Source organism: Strix uralensis, chromosome 3 (genome assembly GCF_047716275.1).
Source record: "Strix uralensis isolate ZFMK-TIS-50842 chromosome 3, bStrUra1, whole genome shotgun sequence".
NCBI classification, from domain to species: Eukaryota; Metazoa; Chordata; class Aves; order Strigiformes; family Strigidae; genus Strix; species Strix uralensis.
In genome coordinates this window covers 20,224,710-20,245,977 of record NC_133974.1, presented here as the reverse complement: position 1 = coordinate 20,245,977, position 21,268 = coordinate 20,224,710, and the positions used below count along the sequence as shown (strand labels likewise).

The 21,268-nt window shown below is 44.6% G+C and overlaps 2 protein-coding genes across 2 annotated transcripts; both read right to left on the bottom strand.

Moving 5' to 3' along the window:
* Positions 1 to 1,854: 1,854 nt before the first annotated feature.
* Positions 1,855 to 8,597, bottom strand: ADI1 (acireductone dioxygenase 1). Its single transcript, XM_074861629.1, has 4 exons — positions 8,401 to 8,597; positions 7,848 to 7,967; positions 5,043 to 5,222; positions 1,855 to 3,337 (listed from the first exon to the last, which is right to left on the bottom strand). Exons 1-4 carry the CDS (start codon positions 8,518 to 8,520, stop codon positions 3,215 to 3,217), a joined length of 543 nt encoding a protein of 180 aa, XP_074717730.1. The 5' UTR covers positions 8,521 to 8,597; the 3' UTR covers positions 1,855 to 3,214.
* A 2,775-nt stretch (positions 8,598 to 11,372) lies between these two features.
* On the bottom strand, positions 11,373 to 20,681 carry RNASEH1 (ribonuclease H1). Its single transcript, XM_074861628.1, has 8 exons — positions 20,518 to 20,681; positions 20,287 to 20,414; positions 19,542 to 19,736; positions 18,864 to 18,963; positions 18,330 to 18,384; positions 17,110 to 17,194; positions 14,339 to 14,463; positions 11,373 to 11,844 (listed from the first exon to the last, which is right to left on the bottom strand). Exons 1-8 carry the CDS (start codon positions 20,625 to 20,627, stop codon positions 11,758 to 11,760), a joined length of 885 nt encoding a protein of 294 aa, XP_074717729.1. The 5' UTR covers positions 20,628 to 20,681; the 3' UTR covers positions 11,373 to 11,757.
* Positions 20,682 to 21,268: the final 587 nt, after the last annotated feature.

Below are 21,268 nucleotides of genomic sequence, written 5' to 3'. Positions count from 1 at the left end.
CCCCAAATTGCTTTTTTCCTGGCTGACAAAAAACATTTTCAGAGAGCAAAGCTTTCACCCTTTCAAAGACACCTATAGCACTAAAGGGCATGGACTCAAAAGTGTTGACAGTAAGACCCCCACAGCCCCCGCCACCTCTCAGCCGCAGAATGCATTGTGCTATGAAAATGATGAACGATCTTCAGCGGGGTGATCATGTGTTATTCTTGACAGCCAGGAGATGGGAGCTGTACCAGGTGTATATATTCCTCCAGAGAAGCAACAAAACAAGGTGGTTCAGTCCTGCTTCTCAGGTCACATCCTACATCAGCAAGCTCTTGAAAGAAATTGCTGCGGGCTACCGCTGTACTGTCCATCCCTCATCACTGCCTCCAAACCATTAATCTCTCCCAAGGAGAGTGCATTACCTGCTCTCTCTTCCCAGTCGCTTCCCCAGTCTGTTATGGGATGGCTGTGCTGTAAATGGGGGTTCCTGAGAGCCCACGCTGCTGACTCCACACCTCCTTTTGCAGAGAGAGAGATCAAAACTGAAAGGCCCAGAGGAGAAATGAACAGTGTAATGCTGACTTCTGTTAAAAAAAGAAAACAAAAGCAGGAGGCGGATGAATTAGATTGGATACCAGGGACTGATGCCAGCACGGGGAGAAAGCAGTCATTTTACTTTACATTCGGAAACACAATTTTCTGTGGCATGTAAGTCAAAGGAATAAAACTTGCCACCGGCAGTAACTGTCATTTATTCCTGTAGCCGTACCTTGAAAAATCCCCAAAGTTTATTCTGGGACGAGGATGCCCCAGTGTGCTGTACAAGAGGACACTCAAGTGCTCCTTCCAGGCAAGTGGCACACAAATCCCTGAACTGATGAGGCACGTGACACACAGTACAGAGTCCCTGCAAGCCTACTCGATGTGTGTCTGACTACAGTTAAACTTCGTACTTGCTACAACACACATTTTTCAGCCAGGCTTATGAACCAACGCACAAAAGCCACCACAGGCTGAACAGAGCACCGGGGTGGGCTTGCATTTTGCAAGCGCGAGTTGTGCCTGCACCCCCTCCTGCAAATTGAGCCCCCACTGGCAGAATGAAGGGTCAGCTGTGCCCATGCATCTCATCTAGCTTGCAACACAAGACTAAGGCAGGAAACGCATGCCCTTTTTATTCAACCTTTCCAACTTTTAAGATAAAAGCTAATACAACTTCACTTCAAAACTGCAATTTCGTTTTCAGAAACACTTAAAGAAATAAAGCACCTAGAAAAGGTTCAAAGTAATGCTGCTACAAAGTGAGGAAAACCTTGTCTGCTGAAGCAGGGCTGTGTGCACACCCATAGGGAAGAACAATGGGAAAGTTCAATTATCTACAGTCTGCTACATTAGGAAAATTCATGTAAGCCCAAGTTCCAACTTCTTTCTAGAGCCACGGTTTTTTTGAAACCTGCAAGGTAGGAGCTTGTATCATATCTGGCTGAAATCGGCACACAGGCTGCAGCCAGCACATCGGGCTCTCATCATCCATTGAGAGTTGGAGCAAGCAGTACATCTGCCCAGCTGATGTAATTCTTCATTGTAAAGAGCAAATTCATACCAAAAATGCTTCAGTGCCCATTGCTGAGGAGCTACATGTCCTGCATAACCACAAGGCATTTACTGAAAACTGGACCAGCATGTCTAAACCTACTCTTCCCCATCTCACAGCTAAGGAAACTGAGGCACACAGTTAATGATTTGTCCTGTGTTACAGAAAGCATCAGTAGCAGCACAAGAAATAAAAGCTGATTAACAATTACAGTAACACTGTTGTTCAATGTGTCCTTAATGTCAGCACAAGAAAAAAAAAACAACCTAAAACACTCAAGTCAAAGTAATTTTATTAATAACTCACAAGAGCAAATTGCTACATTTTACTGAGAGAAAACCCCAGCTTTATGTACCAGAGCAGAACTTGGGAAGCTGCATACTAAAATGCCGATTATGCAAATTTATCTTATGAACATTTTTAGACAAGAATGAAGCAGGGTTTATTTTCTTTAATTAAAAACAGAATCCTACATAGTTCATTAGCATGGATTCAGAACAGAATGAATATTAATGTAGCCCACCTCTCCCAATTCTATCTGCCAGAAATATCAAGGAAAAAAGGTTAGAAAATGGATTCCTGAGCAACTGTAAATGCAACTAGCTAATGTCACTGCAAGGCTGCTGGCATCTTTGAAAGGTCACAAAGATCAGGAAAACCTTTTTGACCAGAAAAAGGTAAATGATGCTGCCATCTTGAAAAAGGCAAGAAAGAAGATCTGGGGAACAACAGGCTAATCAGCCTCACTTCAGTCTCCAGGAAAATTACAGAATAAGCCATCACGGAAGCTGTTCCAGGCACATGAAATACCAGGTGATGGGGAGCAACCAGTCAACACCAATTTCCCAAGGGTGCAGTCTGCCTGCCCATCCTGCCTGCCATCCAAGAGGCGATGGCTGGCTCTGTGGAGGAGGGGACACAGCAGATGTGATTCACCTTGACCCCAGCAAGGCTTTCGACAGCATGTCCCACAGTAGCCTTGCAGCTGGACTGAGGATATGAACTACAAGGTGGGTGAAAAACTTCTGGACCACTGGGCTCAAAACAGTCAGTGGTTCAAGTTTAACTGTCAGGTGGTTACAAATGACATTCCTCAGTAGTCAAAACTATGGCAAAGTGTGTTGAACATCTTCCTTAACAGAAGAGAGCCCAGCTAAGGACACTGGTTTGTCCAGCCTGAGGAAGAGAAAGCTGAGAGGAGACATAACTGCAGTTTCCCACTAGAGAAGGGACTGCGAAGGAGACAAAGCCAGACTCTTCTCAGGCATTCAATGAAAGGGCAAGAGACAACAATTGCAAGCTGCAGCCAGCAAGTTGGCCGTGAAGAACAAACGCTTGCCCATGAGAGCAGGTAAGTGCTGGAACAGGCGCTCAGTCAGGCTGTGGAACCACCACCACCAGAGGTTTCCAGACCTCAAGGCCTTGAGCAACTTGGTCTAGCTTTAAAGTTGGCCTGGTACTTTGCAGGGTGTTGGACTAGATGACCTCCAAATGACCTTGCAACCTAAATTTTTCTATGATTCTATGATTACAATTGTATCTGTAAATGGAAGAAGTTGAATCAGTGAAAAGCCACCAGTCACATTTATTCTGACAGGGCTTCAGGCTGTTCCAGCTGTCAGGTCTCTGACACCATTACTGTGCTTCTTCAGCCAAAAACTTCATATACTGTTTCCGAGCAGGAAAATCATCAGCCGGCCTGTTGTATGCTGTCCAGACAGGTTCTCCAACAAATAGCCTCATTGCCTTCACGTAATTCTGTCAAAGAACAAGAAGTGACAAGTAATTTAAGAGCTCCTTTCTGAAGTTAATGTTTCATTTGCACCTCTGCAGAAATTTTTGAAACCATTTCAAGATGGACTGAAAACTTCACGTGTTCCAGAAAATTATAGCACTGTGCTGGTATTCCTGCTCACAGCTCCTGCAGTGGGAGATTTTACACCTATGCAGTGATATACTGTGTCACAGCCAGTGCCTCCAGCTCAGGCAGAGACAGTATTTCTCCCTGTTTCAAAGAAACCAAAAAAATCCTGTCTTATGCAAATCTTTTCCACTGGATCCACAACACTGAGCAATGCAGCATCTAAATCCTGCTTGCTTAGTTAAACAGCAGCAATCAGAATACCCAAGATGGCTACACAATGCTTTTGAGGAATACCAGAAGCTTCAAAGTGAGAGCCATAAAAGCTGAATGGGGAGTGCATAAACTAGCCAAAAAATAATGCTAGGGGAAGGGAAGTCTCCAGATTCACCCAGGAAAAGTAACAGCCTCTGCCACCATCTAAGAAAAAGTATGCCAGGTGCAAGGTACAGCTGTGGCAGCAGAAAATGGGGTTTTACATCCTGCAGAAGTGCTCCCACCACTGAGTTATGGGGAACTCTCCTCTCTTCTGTCCATTACGCTACAGATTTAGACCCTACCTATTTTGTAAACACTGCTAAGGGCTTATCTTGCACCCAGATGCTTAACAATGCCAAGAATAAAGTTAGGTATATAAAGAATTCAGCTGCAAAATGCAAGGGTCTAGAAGCACCTTAGGAATTTACTTCAGCGATGGCATTTCTGGACTAAAGTTCCTGAAGTGGACAAACCTTTAAGACTTCTTGTGGATTCAACCCATAACCCCTGACATTTTGTCTATGTAAAGAAAAAGCCTTAAACCAGCAATTGTAGCTGATTCACTGTGAATCTTAAAATGCAGACGTGAAGTCAGGATTTTCACCAAAGCAGCACCTCCCTTTTTTACATATATGGTAACTGCTATCTGGACAGCTGATTCAAAATGACACCGTTCTCAAGACTATGCCAGAGATGGGATTCTGCCACACAGGAGACAGCACACATTTCCCCATTTTCCAGGGGTAATGCTGAGGTTAAAAGCATATTTATAAAACCCCACAAGGACAGACACACAGATCAGGACTACATGTGCCAAAAACAGCCTCTGAAAGCAGGTCACCTCCTGTGAAGCCAGCATCCAGTCTAGCACACGCTAGCTGCAAGTAGTGGCTATGGACCCTTAAAATCCTTCATTCCTTGAAGGTGAATTTAGCATTCCTGAAAAATCCCACAGTGGACACAGATACGCTCTGTGTATCCCCACGAAGATACACAACAAGGCAACAGAAGGATCCATCTACACCATTTCCACCTCAACCGACAGCAGGGGCCATTGTGGGAGGGACAGCCGCAGGGCTTGGCTCTCACGCTGCTGTCTCCTAAGATATGCTACGGCTATCACGTGGCAATGACTTGCAGTTACAGCTGACAAGAGGAAGCTGGATTTGTGACCTGGAGATGAAAGGTTCAGATACTGTGAATTATTTAGTATTTTTCATATTCCTGCTTCATATTTAATATGTTTTGCTAATGAACTGCAAGTCTCAGGGCATGTAGTTACTAACGTGATCTGTACTCACATGGACTTGTCATCAAAATTTACAGTAATCTATAACAACATACGTTCTCATCCAGTGTAAATCGGTGATAGATGCCAGCAGGGAGGGTTATCATGTCTCCTTTTTCCATGGAAATCCGGATCCATTTGTCATCCTTGTCTCGAACATCAAAATAGCCAGATCCATCTAAGATGTAGCGAATTTCATCGTCTAGGTGTAAATGTTCTTCATAAAATGTTTTTATCTAGGAATAGCAAGTATCTCTTAAAACCAGTGAACACAGAAAAACTGCAAAGAAATCAGGCAGAAACATGTGGCAAAGCAGACAAAGGCTTTCAAAGGGTAACTGCCCAGTGATTTAACTAACAGATGAGACCAACACGGTTAAAATGGCCAGTCCAACCAGCCAGACCCTCCCTCGGGTCACTTCCAAGCAGCCTGCTGCACTTCCTTTGGAAGACGGGAATTTCTCTGACAATAAACAGCAGCTATAGCTGCACATAACCAGACTCTGAATAACAGTAATGCTTACACCCATTTGAGAGAGAGGTGGGTAAAACTTCCCACCGCATGATTTAGTCCTCACAGTTGTTCAGTTTGATCATTTTGTGCATTTTTTTTCCCTGACGTGTAAAAATAAAACAGAGCTACAGATTATGCCCCCTCTTTTACATTGGTGTAGGGCTGACTTAGCCCCACAGGCTACTACAACTGTATGTGAAAACGCAGTTATTGCCAAACATGGCCTACCTACAGCAAACTGATGCAAACAGCATGTCACACCTGCCCCCACACAGTGAGCCCCAGCTCCAGGCTCTCTCCTCCTGGGCAGCAGCAGCAACATTCTCATTTTTTCCAGAATGGTGAATTCTTTGTACATTTCACAGCACAGAAGAAAACATGCTTTAAAGGTTCAATTAACAGAGACCTGGGTGGGTTAGTGCACAGAGAGCAGTGCAATGCCATGTAACATCACCTGCTCAGGTCTAGATGCTGTTTAGCCACAGTAGTGCAGGTGTCCCTGAGCCAGTGCTGATCCAGCATGGCAAGATGAGCAGAAGTCCACATGCCCTGTCAATACCAGCCCATCTTTGTGTCAGGTAGAGACCACTCAAGCAACCTGAGTTACTACCTAATTCACCTCATCAACTTAAAACCAGTATAACACAATGGGCTTAAAACAAACTGGTGTATTGAGTTGGCGTGGCAAGGTTTTGGTAGCAGATGGGCTACGGGGGTGGCTTCTGTGAGAAGCTGCTAGAAGCTTCCCCCATGTCCGACAGAGCCAATGCCAGCCGGTGCCAAGACAGACCCGCCGCTGGCCAAGGCCGAGCCCATCAGCGACGGTGGTAGTGCCTCTGGGACAACATATTTAAGAAGGGCAAAAAAAAAAACCTGCACAACTGGAGCCAGAGAGTAAAGTGGGAATATGTGCAAGAGCCCTGCAGACACTAAGGTCAGTGCAGAAGGAGGGGGAGGAGGTGCTGCAGGCACTGGAGCAGAGATTCCTCTGCAGCCCGTGGTGCATCCCATGGTGCAGCCCATGGTGAGGCAGACTGTGCCCTGCACCCATGGAGGTTAACAGATCTCCACCTGCAGCCCGTGGAAGACCCCACACCAGAGCAGGTGGATGCCCAAAGGAGTCTGTGACCCCATGGCAAGCCCACACTGGAGCAGGCTCCTGGCAGGACCTGTGGCCCTGTGGAGGAGCCCAGGCTGGAGCAGGTTTGCTGGCAGGACTTGTGACTTGTGGGGGACCCACACTGGAGCAGTTTGTGAAGAACTGCAGCCTGCGGGAAGGACTCACGTTGGAGAAGCCCATGGAGGGCTGTGTCCTGTGGGAGGAGTCCTCCCCCTGAGGAGGAAGGAGCAGCAGAAACAGGTGATGAACTTACCACAATTCCCATTCCCCATCCCCTTGCACTGCTCGGGGGGGAGGAGGTAGAGAAAATCAGGAGTAAAGTTGAGCCTGGGAAGAAGGGAGGGGTCGGGGGAAGGTGTTTTAAGATTTGGTTTTTATATTCTCATTATCCTACTCTGATTTGATTAGCAATAAGTTAAATTAATTTCCCCAAGTTGAGTCTGTTTTGCTTGTAACAATAATTGCTGAGTGATCTCCCTGTCCTTATCTCAACCCATGAGCCTTTCATTCTCTTTTCTCTTCACTGTCCAACTGAGGAGGGGATAGAACAGCTCTGGTGGGCACCTGGTGGCCTGTCAGGGTCAACCCACCACAACTGGTATATGGAAATTTAATGAAAATACGGAAGTGCCACTGGGTTGCTGTCCTCAGATCAGAGCAGCACACCAGCACCCGGAGACTGGGAGGAGAAAGCTCCTTCTAGGAGGCTCATCTGAAAGCCTGGCACCATTTGCCTTCAGCTGTTATGAAACAGTCAAGGTACCAACTTCCCAAGGTAAAAAAATCTTGTATGGGGAATGTATCCCTCCGATTCCATGAGGTTAACATTCACTTTGAAAAGTTGTATTTTGCAAGCAGCCATTAGGATGTTTCAGCCTCCAAAGCCTGTGCCCACCTGGCAATCACCAGCCTTCATTCCAGGGAGGGTCTCTGAGAACAGGTCAGCATTGGCAGGGCTCTGCTGGTAGGAATATTAGTTTTGAAATGACACAGTGATGGCAACTACCCTTAAAAACTTCGAAGGCAATCCACAGAAGCAAAAGGCCTCTTCTCTTTCCAAAATAATAGCAAAACTGCTTTTTGAGTGTAAAGGACTTCAGTACAGGATGTATTTTACACCTGGAATTCTCATCTCTGTCCCTGCCCAGGGTGTGCAGGTGTTAAGAAGCTGGCTGCAGCGGTAGGTTTCAGGGCGCAAAGCCCCTTTGAAAGCAAAAACTTGCATACCTTTTCCTCATAATTTGGAAGCTTGTCTTTATGTATGGTTATTATATCCATCCAAGAATAATTTTCCGCTCTCCGAATCTCTTTCAGACGTGGATCAGTCTCATAGTTATCAGCATCCAACTAAAACATAGGCAGGGGGGAAAAAAGCATTCGAACACGACTGCTGAAGACGCCGTTCAGGCACTGAGGTGCAAAAGCCCGAGGAGCGCCACTAGCGGGGCCGGTCGCTCCGGGGGCAGCCAAGTTGGCTGCCACAGGCACACGAGGTGTGACAGCCCCCGAGGATCTACCTGCACCCGCTCCCCCCGCCACGAACACGGCCTAGGCCCCTCCTGCTGCCTCCCCTTCCCCCGGGCTCGGCAGCGCGGGCAGGCACGGACATGGCCGGCACCGGCTCCCCCGCTCCGCGGCCTCGCACCGCCCCAGGTCCGCCCGCCGCCCTCAGCGCTCTCCCCGGCCCGGCGGGGCCGGCGCAGGCCCGCGGCGCCACCGCACCCAGGCCCTGCCGAGCGGCGGGGCCCGCCGCGGCGCCTGGCCCCGCACACGCCCCTACTTTGCGGTAGGCGACGCCGAGGCGGCGCAGCTGCTCCAGGCTGACGGCGTGGTTGGGCCGCAGGCGGTGCGGCGCCCGCTGGTCCTCCGGGGACTCGTCCATGTACCAGGCCTCCACCATTCCGCCGCCGGGCGCTGCGCTGGGCCGGGCCGCGCTGGGCGGGAGCGCCCACCCCGGCGGGGCTGGAAGGGCCGGGGCAGGGACCGGGAGCGGCCCATCGGGAGAGCCTTAAAGGGGCACGGTTTGCAACAAACTCTGCTGAGCAGGCAGCGCCTGCACGTCAGTGTACGGCGTCAGGCTGCAGGGCACCGGCGGAGAGGTGCCCCTGCAACGGCGGGGCCGGGGCCCCCCGCCCGCACGAACCCTCCGGGGTAACACGCCCAATCGCCAGTGTTTACAGAGGGTGCGCCCGGGCAGTAACGCTCATTCACCGGTGAGTCTCAGCCTCAAAGACCTGCATTGTAACCCCACAATATGGAGAAATAAAAAATAAATCAGGAAAAAAAAGGAAAGGAAGTGGTAAGACATGCTGTCCAGAAAGCTTGCATTGTCTCCATCCCTGGAGCTGCTCCCAGCCTGAGCGACCTGCTCGGGGTTGAGCTGGGGTGGACAAGATGCACACCAACGGCTCCCTCCAGCCCCCATGGCTCTGTGATTCTGTACGGTTCTGATTCTATACGGTAAATAAACCAACAGCCAGCTAAATGTAATGTAAGGACAGAAAAGCTACCGAAAAACAAACAATCCCTCCTTTAAACGTTTTTATTCCTAAAATGTGTTATACTTACCAAAACATCTTAACATTTCTAAGAATCTGAGAAGTAGTTGTTACCAAATCCCTTTAAGGTATGGTATTTGATGTATAATGTATGGTATTTGATCATATTATTGATTCTGGATAGAATGTAAGTCCCATAACATCACAAGTAAGGTGGTCTAACGCTGGTATTGGCCACATTTTTAGAAGCACATACAAATGCAGGCAAGAAGGTCAATGCTTAACCCCTGAATCTCATGGCTGCTACATGCCAATACCCCCCTAAAGTTTCAGTTGCCTGAAGAGAATTACTCAAACAGCCAACATCCTCTGTGGGTCCGCGAGCCCCTATTAAGTATTATTTGCTTTCCATCCTTTAATCAGCCTTAACCTTGTAACTTTTCTCTCAGCTTGCTTTTGTCATGAATTTCCAGAGTCAGAATGATAAACACTGGTATCAAATGAACATAAAACACTTTCCTACTAAGATTTCCTATTATAATTGACTTATTAGATTCAGGTAGTAAAGTTGCTTGCATTCAGTATTACACTGATGTTTATGACTTACCACTAGCTACACTTTTTCTCCAAAGCTGCTGCTTCAAAAAATACAGATTTCAATACATACGGTAAATATGATCTACACGTTTACCTGGAGATGTACAATAGCCAGATTATTAGACGCTACCTCTGCAGTACGTTGTTTGTCACACTGTTCTGCCTCAACTACAGATCTGAAGAGGGATGGTGGGGTGTTTTCCTTCAAGCCAAACTTCTAACATAAATAAAGAGATGGATAATTGTGTGCACATATACAAAAGGCGCAGAGGGGGAATAATCAGTGCAGTACCTTACCCCTAGATGAGCTTTACTGTGCAGTTTTGAATGAGAGAAAACAAATAACCTCAATTCATCTATTAGCTACTAGCTAGCCAGTTCCCTCATTTTATCACAATTTGCACGACTCTAAATACGTAACAGCTCATACTTTGCCTCAGTGAAGAAATTACAATGCATGCAAACTATTAAGAAATCAAGCTTTAGCAGCTCCACCATTCTGTACAGCAATTAAGAAATACAACAAAAATTTCAGTGACTTCTAGTTTAAGCCCTACTATTCAATGATATGAAGGCACCTTGCAAAGAAGTTGACAAATGTAACATCAAACCTGTTTGCTCTTCCCATATACATGTGTAGAAAATAAAACTATGTTGATTACTGGTAATTACACTCTAATTCAAGTACACATTAGCCATTAAATTAATCTCATCATTGACTGAAAAAAAAATTAAATAAAACACTTGACATCTGGAAGATCTGGAGAAACTGATCATCTTCTAGTTCCATTTCAGATAAAATGGCCAGTTACTACCTTTGGGACAACACAGAAGAGGAACTAACAATGTTAATGAGCGTGCATAAAAAAACTTAACAGGAAGCCAGAAACCAAGAGCTTAGACATTAAGCAGCTAGAGAGAGGAGAACAGTAAAAATTAATTGTTCAAGGAGCAAGTGCAGAGGAGGGCAACGAAGCTGGTGAAGGGTCTGGAGAACAGATCCTATGAGGAGCAATTGAAGGAGCTGGGACAGTTTAGTTTGAGGAAGAGAAGGCTGAGGGGAGACCTCATCACTCTCTACAGCTCCCTGAAAGGACATTGTGGAGAGGTTGGTGCTGGTCTCTTCTCACAGGTGATTAGTGACAGAACAAGGGGGAATGGCTTTAAACTGCAACAGGGGAGGTTTAGACTGGACATTAGGAAAAAAATTTTCACAGAAAGAGTGGTCAGACAGTGGAATAGGCTGCCCAGGGAGGTGGTGGAGTCACCATCCCTGGATGTGTTTAAGGGTCGTTTGGCTGTGATGTTGGGGAATATGGTGTAGGGGAGAACTTTGTAGAGTAGGACTGATGGTTGGACTCGATGATCCCAAGGGTCTTTTCCAACCAATGATTCTATGAAGTTCTCTTGTGACCTGTTTAGTTTGTTCATGCTACCTTGCAAAGCAAGTAACATTATAAAGACACCTACAGATGCTGTAACTGATGATGCTGTGAGGCACAGGTGAGTGTCACAAGCCCATCGGTAGAGCAGTTATTGCTATTACCAGAATGCCAAAGCACATTAATGGACATCTCCATGTTAGGTCACTGACCTCTTACCAATTCAACCAACCCCAAAGTCCCCCTGTCCCCAACTATTTTGGGCTGTTAATATATACCTCTGTACAAAAAATTGATTTATTTGACAAAGAGGAAAATACAGAACACTTAGAATAAAGATTTAATATTACTTCTTCAGAAGTCTGTCTTTGCGGTGAATTCAGAAGTCTACAAGATAGCTAAAAACACTGACCATGGCCCTTCAGTAAGACGGAGAAAAAGCAAACGCTCTGCATCTTCAACTAAATACTGAGGATTTTAAAACAAACACTATAGAAGAAAATGTGGGTTCTTTATCCTCAGAAGTTGGTATATGTTTAACACTCAGGCCCGAAAGAAGTATAGTTCAGAGTTCAACTCCGAAACAATTACAGCAGTTCTAGTTGTTACTGTGATGTTTGCCCTTTTCCTCCCACTGAAACAGTCTCTAGTGCCAGTACGTCAGGACTTCTGTTTGCTAGCTCCTTCTCTTGCTAGTCTATCAGCTTCTTCATTTCCTTGGAAGCCAGCATGACCAGGAATATGCATCTGTCAGGACAAAAGGATAGGAGCATTAGATATGCAAGTAATCAAGAAAAAAGTACATACATGAAATTTGATCACACAACACCCTTTCATTCATAATACAGTAGCACCTCTTTAGAGGCCCTCTCCTCACATTTAATTTTTATGTGTTTTTCCCAGGAATGTTCATAGTTTCCCTTCCTCTAGGACAGGCTTGCCAAATTGTGAAAATCATCTTTATGGGAAGTAGTGGACTGGACAAGGCCTTTAAGAAATGCAGACAACAGCTCCAACTCAAAATTCCCACTTGCAGAGAAGAGAGAAAAACCTATCTGCATTCAGTGCTTAAACAAAGTTAACCTGTTCCCAGAAAGCCAGAGACCTCCTATGCCACTAACATAGCCTGTAACACTAACTAGCCTTGGTGATTACAGTACACACTTAGGATATACGAACAGGGTATGAAAAGAATCTCTCAATTTTCAGATGTCATAACTGTCCATCCTTCAATTAGGAACTGAAAACTCTTTCAACCCTAAACCCATCCTTGTCAGAAGTAAGGGTGGAGGAGTGGGGGGGAGGAAGAATAAAGTCAAGCTTGCTATTTGACAACATCTGAGAGGGGACAAGCATGAAGTGTGTGCGAGATGGTATTAAGTTTACATGGTACCAGCTGGGGGCTGCAGGGGTGGCCTCTGTGAGAACACACCAGCTGCCCCTGCACTGGACAGAGCCAGTTCTAGCTGGCTCCAAAATGGACCCACTGCAGGACACAGCTGAGCCCATCAGCAAAGCTGGTGCCTCCTCTGTGATAACGTATTTAAGAAAGGGTAAAAATACTGCACAGCAGCTGGGAGAGAGGAGTTAGAAGATGTGAGAGAAGGTCAGTGAAGAAGGAGGAGGAGGCGGCGGCACTCCAGGCACTGGAGCAGAGATTCCCCTGCAGCCCGTGGTGCAGCCCATGGTGAGGCACCTGTGCCCTGCACCCATGGAGGTTCACGGTGGAGCAGATCTCCACCTGCAGCCCAGGGAGGACCCCACACTGGAACAGGCAGAGTAGTGTAATAAAGTGTATGTATACACTGGTCCTCTTGAAATAAAAGTCTGCCCAAGTTTAAGAGATTCAGGTGCAAGAAATAGGCATGAAGTATTTTTTTTTATTATGTAAAATACTCTAAGGACAGCTGAACTTTTAAGTTTTTTACACTTGTCCTGGTTTAACCAGGATAGGGTTAAGTTTCCCCAGCAGAGGGGGGGAGCTCTAGCCGGGTTATTCAGATACCATGCAGACGTCACATCCTGGCAGGTCACATTTTCCTGGCGCTGAGCGCGGTGCACTCGTGGTTTTGTACATCGTGCTTCCCACTGCTGTATTTGGTAGCTATTTTGCTCTGTTAATTGCTATCACTATTACTGTTATTGTTATTGTTGTTGTTTGTTGTGTTGCTATTGCACTGTTGTATTAAACCTCTCCTTATTTCAGTCTTGGGGCTTTGTATTTCACTCCCTTTGTGGGGGAGGGGCAGCGGCCGCGTGGTCTCAGACCCCGGCAGAGGCTAAACCACCACAACACTTTCTTCTCAATAGACAATAGCAGTTGTTATATAAATTCTGGACAGACTAAATTGGAGTCGCCAGCTCTGGCACACAGAACATGATGAATGGAAGAATATCTGCAATAGATTTCCCATAGAAAAAGTGCACATTAAAAATCTACGTCATCCTGGTTTCTACAGAATAAAGACAGAAGCCCAATAAATATGCCTTTAGCAGCCACGAAGTCAATGGTACAGGGATTTATTTCTAGAATCCATAGTCTTATACCACAATTAGAGAAAAATTTAGAAGGAGGGGAGGGAAGATATCCCCTACAGTGTTTAGCACTGATGTTAGAGGTTACAGAAAAATAAATTTTACCCAGAATACCTGTATAGAATTTGGTTTACATCTTTACTGGAGAGTGAAACTATTTAAAACTTAAAAATGGGTATTTTAAAGACCTTTCTGTGCCCAGTTTTCTTGGAGAAAAATGCAGTTAAGGTATAGAAAGCTAGAGTTAGTTTATTTGGGGTTACATTCTCTTAGTTTTCCCAGTTTAAAGACACTCATGTGATTGAGTTACACCAACAAACCAGCATCTTAAAGAGTTCTGAAAAGCAAATCTAGGAATTCAGCTATGACTCAGAAAGACACAGTTATGTCTTAAGATTACATTTCCGGGAACAGAAATTTCATCTACTAACAAAGTAAGAATAATTATTGCAGGCATTTTCTAGGTAGTAACAAGAGACAGAAAACAAATATAAACACACATTTTAATAAATGAAATACCGGTTCCAAGAGCCTAGGTTAGTTGCTTATTTGCTTTAAATAAAACAAGCAGCTTCTCCGTATTTATGGTTTTACTTATGTGTGTACAATATTACACTCTATAAAATTCTTTATTATGGTCATACTTGTAAGTTTTTACAATAAGCATGCTTAAGATGTCATTAAGAATAAGAAATGAGGTACTTACCCACTGAATTTCTATGTCTTTTGATAGATTATCAAGTCTTTCAAAATCTTCTTTATTTATTACACTTCCTCCTGAACTTGTTCTCCAGCCATTTGTTTTCCAGTTGTCAACCCAGCTCGTAATACCTATGCAAAGGGAGCATTACACAAAAATGCTATTAAAGAAGACAGCAAGGATAAGATGGAGCAAACAGCCTTTTAACAAGACACTAACTCTGTACCAAGTCTCAGGCAAAAGACACTGGAGACAGAATATATACTTATTTGGTTTCCTACTACTGTCTTTCAGGATTATATTTTTCCATTATCACTTGAATTACCCGACCATGCTTTCCCAAACAGATACTTAATTTAAAGACTACAGCCTTCTATATGCATTACACACAAAATTACGACATGAACTTCAATAAACTGAAGCTAAGGATTTGCCTGATGGTACAGTACTAGAACAAACCTATGGCTTGTTTTGAGAAACGAAGAAGACACACATGCATAGAGGAAAAACAGATGGCCACCTGTCTTATGGCTTCTGCACACTAAACAGAATCTTTCAGAGAAGGACCACGTAAGCTGATTTCTACAGAGCAAGACTTAACGTTCTGGCCATCCCTTGCTGGCCAGAAAATGTACTATATTACTACTTAAATAAAGATCTATTCTTTTTTATAACTTTGCTGGTCTCGACAATGTAAAGCATCCTTTCACAACAAATCTGAACCAAGTAAGAGAATCACCAATTTGGCACACAAAACCTCCTAAAAAACCAAACCAAACCACATCCATTTGTACTGAACTGCAAGCCTCCTTCTCCAGTACCTCTCCTTCCTAGACACAGTTACAAAATAACTTTGATTAAACAAGAGTGGAACCTGAACCTCAGGGATCCAAAATGCAAGAACAAACTGCAAGCAAAAATAAAGAGACCAAGACATTGTACCTAAAGATTCTTCTTTTTCTCCCTCGTATGTCTCACACCTAAGTTTAACAGGAATTCTACCTAACACAGCAACTTTTCCTCCTTCGTAACACCAGTTTCACAGGTAAGATGGTATAGACTTTTCTCCCACAAAGCAAAGAATTGCAAAGATGTTTCTTTGCTCCTTTATGCTTCGAAAAACTTGCTTCTTGCAACAAATTATGCACTTGGACTCTGTTGATCAGCATGCAACACCCAGTCCTGAAGAACACTCTTCCTTTTACTCTTCTTTTTTTTCAGAATGCTTCTAGCAGAGTAAAAAAAAAAAAAACAAACCCAAAACCAAACCAAAACAAAAAACCTCCCAAAACCTGCCACACACATTCCGCTATACCTATTATCTTTTGGGGAGAATAAGCTACTCAATGAGAGATTTACATGATGATCCCTAGGGAGAAGCAATGGAAAAATCCCTTTAAGTTGTTTCTCAACATTTACTCTCCCTTCCTCAACTCATGAGCTAAAATCAGCAGAACAGAGTACAACTTCTTGGCACTTTTCACTTCTGGACAGAACCTCTTTCATGCACATGCAAGCAAACAGGATTTGAAACAAGCAGTGAGTGACAGCTCCAGCAACTTCTTCCTTGACTAGCAGTCACTTGTTCCTACTCAGTAGCTTTCTGTCCTTTCTAGGGTATTGCTACTCAAGGCAACATCAGAGTTTTTCAAGGTAAGTTTTGCTGTACTTCTAAAGATGAGCCACCCAAAAAAGAAACTCATGCTCTTCTTTCGTACTCCTCCACTTCCAGAAATCAGAGGTGGCTTCTGGAAAGCAGAATGACTTATTTGGAGGTAAAGATATAGAGATTTTTAACATACAAACCATTTATTTGCTTTACTAATAACAAGCAATGAAACAGATAATTACTTTCAGTGTTGTGCTCAAGTATAGGAAGTTATGTTAAGAACAAGATACTCACATTCCCCTCTTGCCTCCCCCCCAAAAAAAACCCAGAGCGTGAAAGCGCAACATTTAATTGTCAGTCAAAAGTTGCAGGAAGTTTTTGTTTGGTATTATTTCCAAAAAACCCAAAAACCTCAAAACCAATGCCAAAGTGATCTGGAAACAGCAAACACATGTACTCCCTTTGTGAAAATGTGAAATACAAGGAAAAAATGCTTATGCAGTTCTGAATTGTCATGGGAGTAAAATCTGAAGATCCCAAGGAAAAAGGAAGAAGTTTTATTCAGAAATTAAGTCTTACTGGCTGCTTTATATGGTATTTATAGGGAATAAAATTAAGTTCTCCAAGTCTTTGGATGAAGGTGAAACTTTAAATATATACTCTGAGGACATACCATCTCTGGCTAGTCTTCTAGTGGATCCTGAAAGCTTGGAAGTGAAGTCTACATGTAAAAAGCCAGAACTTGAATGTACTTCACATGTGTGTATTAAGACAGCCTCTCCAATCCAAGCAAAACAAAACAAACCTACAGAATTACTACACCAAATTTGAGTACTTTCCTGAGTACATCCTTAACAGAGTATACATGAACAAGATTATTTTTTCTAGACTTTGTGTCATACTGAATGCCTTAAGACAAAAATCCTGTAGTTACTTAACAGCCTTTACTGTAACAGGCACTTTGTCTCTATTTGTATTTTATGCAGTTATCAGGTGATCCCTATAATATTCTGAAGATTTTCCACAAGCAGCCATAAGTATTGAAATGTTATGCATTCTCTTCCTTTTATGCCTCTCCCCAGGACTCAGTATGTTCTGTGAGCCTTATGTGATAAAACAGCACACATTATGTCTTTAAGATTCAGGAAAAATAAAATCATTAACTTACCATTAATAGTGAACTTGCTATCAGTGTAGATAATTAGTTTCTTGATGTTTTGACTCTTTGCTTGCTCTATTGCTTTGCAGGCTGCCTTAAGAACATTTCAGTAGAATCACAGTTCAGAACAGGATTTTGAATGCATGGAATTAAAATACCAGCAAAGTACCTGATGCTAACACAGAACTACAAAGAATATTACTACAATCTCTCCATCAGTGAGCATCAACACGCTTTAGAGCAGAGGTTCCCAAAATTATGCATACAGATGACCACTTAATAAAGGCAAACAGGGAGCCACTGAAGTTTCACTAGCAAAAAAACCCAAAAACATTCTGCTGTTCAACTCTACTGAAGGAGTAACACCCTGCCCAATTTTCTATCAAAAATTATCTATCAACTACACACCAAGTTTTAGGCATTTTCTCCATAACTTTGAGGAGGAAGGAGTCATACCAGTTCCAACAATCTGGAACACCAAAAAGGGACTTTTTTTTTTTTGTAGCGGTTTTTTGGTGCTACGAAATATAGTAAGAGGGTGAAGTGGCTGGGTCTGGATATAGAACTGGAAAGTTCTTTAGTGACAAGTCTGATCCCTGGCACACCACCATTGTCTCTGCTTGTCCTTCACTAAAATGAGCTTCCTGTAGTTTTTAAGCAGATCAGTTACCCATTTCATTTCATCTCCAAACACACAGTGCAGGGCAGCAGCAGTACCAGAACTAAGATGAGGTGAGAAGGGAAGATTAAATCTGCTGTTGCCAACAGAAGTTTACTTCAGAAGTAACAGAAGTTACTCCTGAGAGCCTAGAATTGATTGTTATATTTACCTAAGGAATATGATACTCCGATTCTACCACAGTAAGAAGCTGATTCTCCTCCTAACCAGTACTCAGCAGCCCTCACCCCAAGCTCTGAGATATACACATTAAAAATGCAAAGCATACTATACAGATTTGAGAATCAGCCTTTCCTAATGCAAGACTGTTTTAAATCTCTGTGCTTGGCCTGATGATATTTGGGAATCCTCAAGGTGAATTACCTTGTTCAGAACCAATAAAGATCAGTAAAACTTGAAGAGAACGATTTGTTTCAAGTCATAACTCCCGGTATTTTGTGTGCTTCCCTCACAGATACATAACTGGTTTCTGAAGGCCAGAGTTGAAATAGTCACGAAGATGCTTCTGCAGTCTAACGTGCAGAAGCATTTTAGGGCATTTACTACTTACATGTATTTCTGCTCTTTGATTGGTCTGCCGTCCAGGAAGTCTTTCACTGGTATTTCTGTGTCCAAGGAATGAATAGTAGATTAGCTACCCCAAATATTCAAAATGGTGTATAATGACTACACATTAGAAAAATAAATATGAGCGTGCTACTTTTTGTAAAGGAGAATGAATAGATCTAGCTCAAACTTCCAGCTGCATAGTGCAACCTGCATATTTGGACCTGCCACCAATATGCAATCACATTTGTTGTCTTCTGTGAACACCTACACCTATTTCAAAAACTTTCTGCATCACTTGAATTATAGCTTCAGTCCCTGACAATAGTATTTCCAGTTGATGTTCCCCACATTATTGCCTCCCAGAGAAGCCTATTTATCTTTTCAGTAACTCACTAGTCTCATAGCACTGTCATTAAGAGTCTCAACAGCAGGGTTTCGTATTCAAAAGGAGGCTGGTATTGTAAATCACACACAAAACAAACAGGAATATATTAAAACAAAAAAACCCAAACAAACAATCCATTCAGCTACTTACAAAGGGTGGCCTGGTCCCCAATAGACACCTATTCCAGCACGTGCCCTATTACGTCCATTCCCTGAGCAACAACCATCTGTATAAACAACTACAAAGTCACCTACAAAAGAATTACCAAAAGCAGAAGTTTAAGGACTCCTTCAAGGACATAGACTCTACACAAAAAGAAATGTCTGCCAGCAGATTAATCCCCAAAACCTCCCTCCCCAGAGAGCCCTTCAAAAAGGTAACTACAGAAGGCATGTAAATCAGTAATGCAGAACACCAGAAGTCCCACTGCAGCTTCACACCCTCACTGGTATCAAATTATTCAGCTTCAAGAAGCACCTCTGTCCCAAGTTCCATATTCTCACTATAGTTCCTGTCTTCTTCAGTCAACTTTAGAACTTCCCAGCTACATCTCTATATTTAAACATTGTCTGTAGCCCAGACACACATAAAATCACACCTGTAACGGTAACATTAAGCTGTATGTTGCTACCAGTTAAAGCCAATTAAAATTGCACTAAAGACAACAGGAACAAACATACCATGGCTCACATTTCCATTTTAAAGAAACAATGTTATGCTGGGCCTGATGCTGCCATCAAGCCTCCCTAAAAGCTTTCTAATAACTACACTTGTTACTTATGAAAAAGTGCAAAGAACTGAAAAGAACTACAGGAATAAAGACCTCACCCATATATGAAAATTTATCTTCGCTGACTGTTGGCATTGAGTATACTTCATCTTGTTTTATACGCTTTGCAATGTGTTCTTCATTTGTAGACTGTTCATATGGTCTTTTGCACGTATTGCAACACAGGATGTTTATCTCTGGTTCTTCTCTCTGGCTACCATTTTCCTGTGTTACAGCTAGAGGACCATGTGCCCCTCCAAAAAAAAAAAAAAAAACCAACCAGTTCGACTGTATACAAGGTCAAATTTTATTTGAAAGGACTGCTTCTAAAGACAACAGTTGCTATCACCTATTAGCAATGCTAGTCTGTTAGCTATCACCACTCCAAGGTACTGTGCAAAAAATACTATAGTATACAGCAGTTATTCGTGATCCTAGACCAAACTGAAGAGGAGGAGACACGCCATGTGTCAAACAGCTCTCAAAACAGACACAGTACAAGCAGTGTTCTCCAAGCACCTACAGAAATACTCTCCTTGCACAGACACATCCATCGCTGTGTCCGGAGGGCAGGGCCACCGCCGTACTTACCGCCACGGCGCTCCGCCAGTTACAAGACGCCCACCGCAGGATAAACAGACGCTGCTTCCCACGTTTATCCGGAAACTGCAGTGTTTACACTGAGGCCGCGCAGCAGCTAGGCGCGGCGAGGTCTCCCTCACCCCCCTCCCCCGGCGGGCCGCCCTCCCCTCCCCTCCGGCCCGGGCGGGGGCGAGGCGGGAGGCGAGCAGACGGGCGAGCTACCTGCCGGCTCGAGCAGCTGCTCCTGCCCCGGGAGGCCGGCGCGCACGAAGGCCCAAGCGTCCCTCTCGGTGGCGAACTTCTTGAAGCTGGCGGAGGGGAACTTGTTCACCTGCTCCTGACACTCCGCCCTGCAACAGAGGCGGCGGCGGTGAGGCCGTCCCGGGACGGGACGGGACGGGCCGGGGACGGCCCGGCGGCGATTCCCCGCGCTGCCCCGGCCGCGGCCCTTACCAGGTACGGTAGACGCCCGTCCGCCGGCCCTTGCGCACCGCGTAGAACATGCTGTCGCCCCTGGAGACAAAACAGGAGTGACTGAGCACCGCCACAAGCCACCGCAACATGGCGCAGCCCCGCCGCCATCCGCGCCCCCGCCCCGCGGCCCGGCCCAGCCCGGCCCCCACACCCCGCCGCAGCGCCGCCGCCCCCTCCTCTGCGCATGCGTGGCGGCCAGCGGGGTGACGGCAGCGCAAGCGCGCTGAGAGCTTCCCTACGAGCCGCGAGAGAGGCCAAAATTACTGGAAAAGCCCAGGGCTTGGGCTTTGTAGGTGGTTTTTTTGTTCGTTTTTGTTCCCCCCCCCTAATAATTGTATTTTAAGAGCCATCTCAATCAGCTTTTGTTTTGGGGGAGGGCACGAGATGTATGAGATCACGGCAGTTTACACCAACTCCTCATTCTGAATGCCCCAGCTATTAAAAGTCAAATTAAATACCACAGGTGCCCTCAGCTGCAGTCCTCCCCTGCCAGCCCAAATAACGGTCCCGGTCCTGTGATCATCTCCAGCGGTCCCTTGGTCCCTAATGAGTCACTAAAACAAAGGACTCACCACCTGGGAGCGAACGTACCCAACAAACTGCTGCACAGTCCCCACTTGCCCTCCTCAGCTTGACGAGTACCAGAGGAAAGATTGTTACTGAAAGACGGCACAAGCATCAATATATTTAGTACATCCAAAAGTCCAGAGCTGAAGAAGGTCATTAAACT

What these genes read in the sequence shown, in the direction of transcription:
- ADI1 (XM_074861629.1), bottom strand. Translation starts at nt 8,520, where the DNA reads ATGGTGGAGGCCTGGTACATGGACGAGTCCCCGGAGGACCAGCGGGCG. An exon ending in TTCCAAATTATGAGGAAAAG is followed by an intron (nt 5,223 to 7,847) that starts GTATGCAAGTTT and finishes TGCTATTCCTAG; the next exon opens with ATAAAAACATTTTATGAAGA. An exon ending in GATTTACACTGGATGAGAAC is followed by an intron (nt 3,338 to 5,042) that starts GTATGTTGTTAT and finishes GTTCTTTGACAG; the next exon opens with AATTACGTGAAGGCAATGAG.
- RNASEH1 (XM_074861628.1), bottom strand. Translation starts at nt 20,627, where the DNA reads ATGTTGCGGTGGCTTGTGGCGGTGCTCAGTCACTCCTGTTTTGTCTCC. An exon ending in GCAGCTGCTCGAGCCGGCAG is followed by an intron (nt 19,737 to 20,286) that starts GTAGCTCGCCCG and finishes TTTTTTTTGGAG; the next exon opens with GGGCACATGGTCCTCTAGCT. An exon ending in AGATAAATTTTCATATATGG is followed by an intron (nt 18,964 to 19,541) that starts GTGAGGTCTTTA and finishes ATTCTTTTGTAG; the next exon opens with GTGACTTTGTAGTTGTTTAT.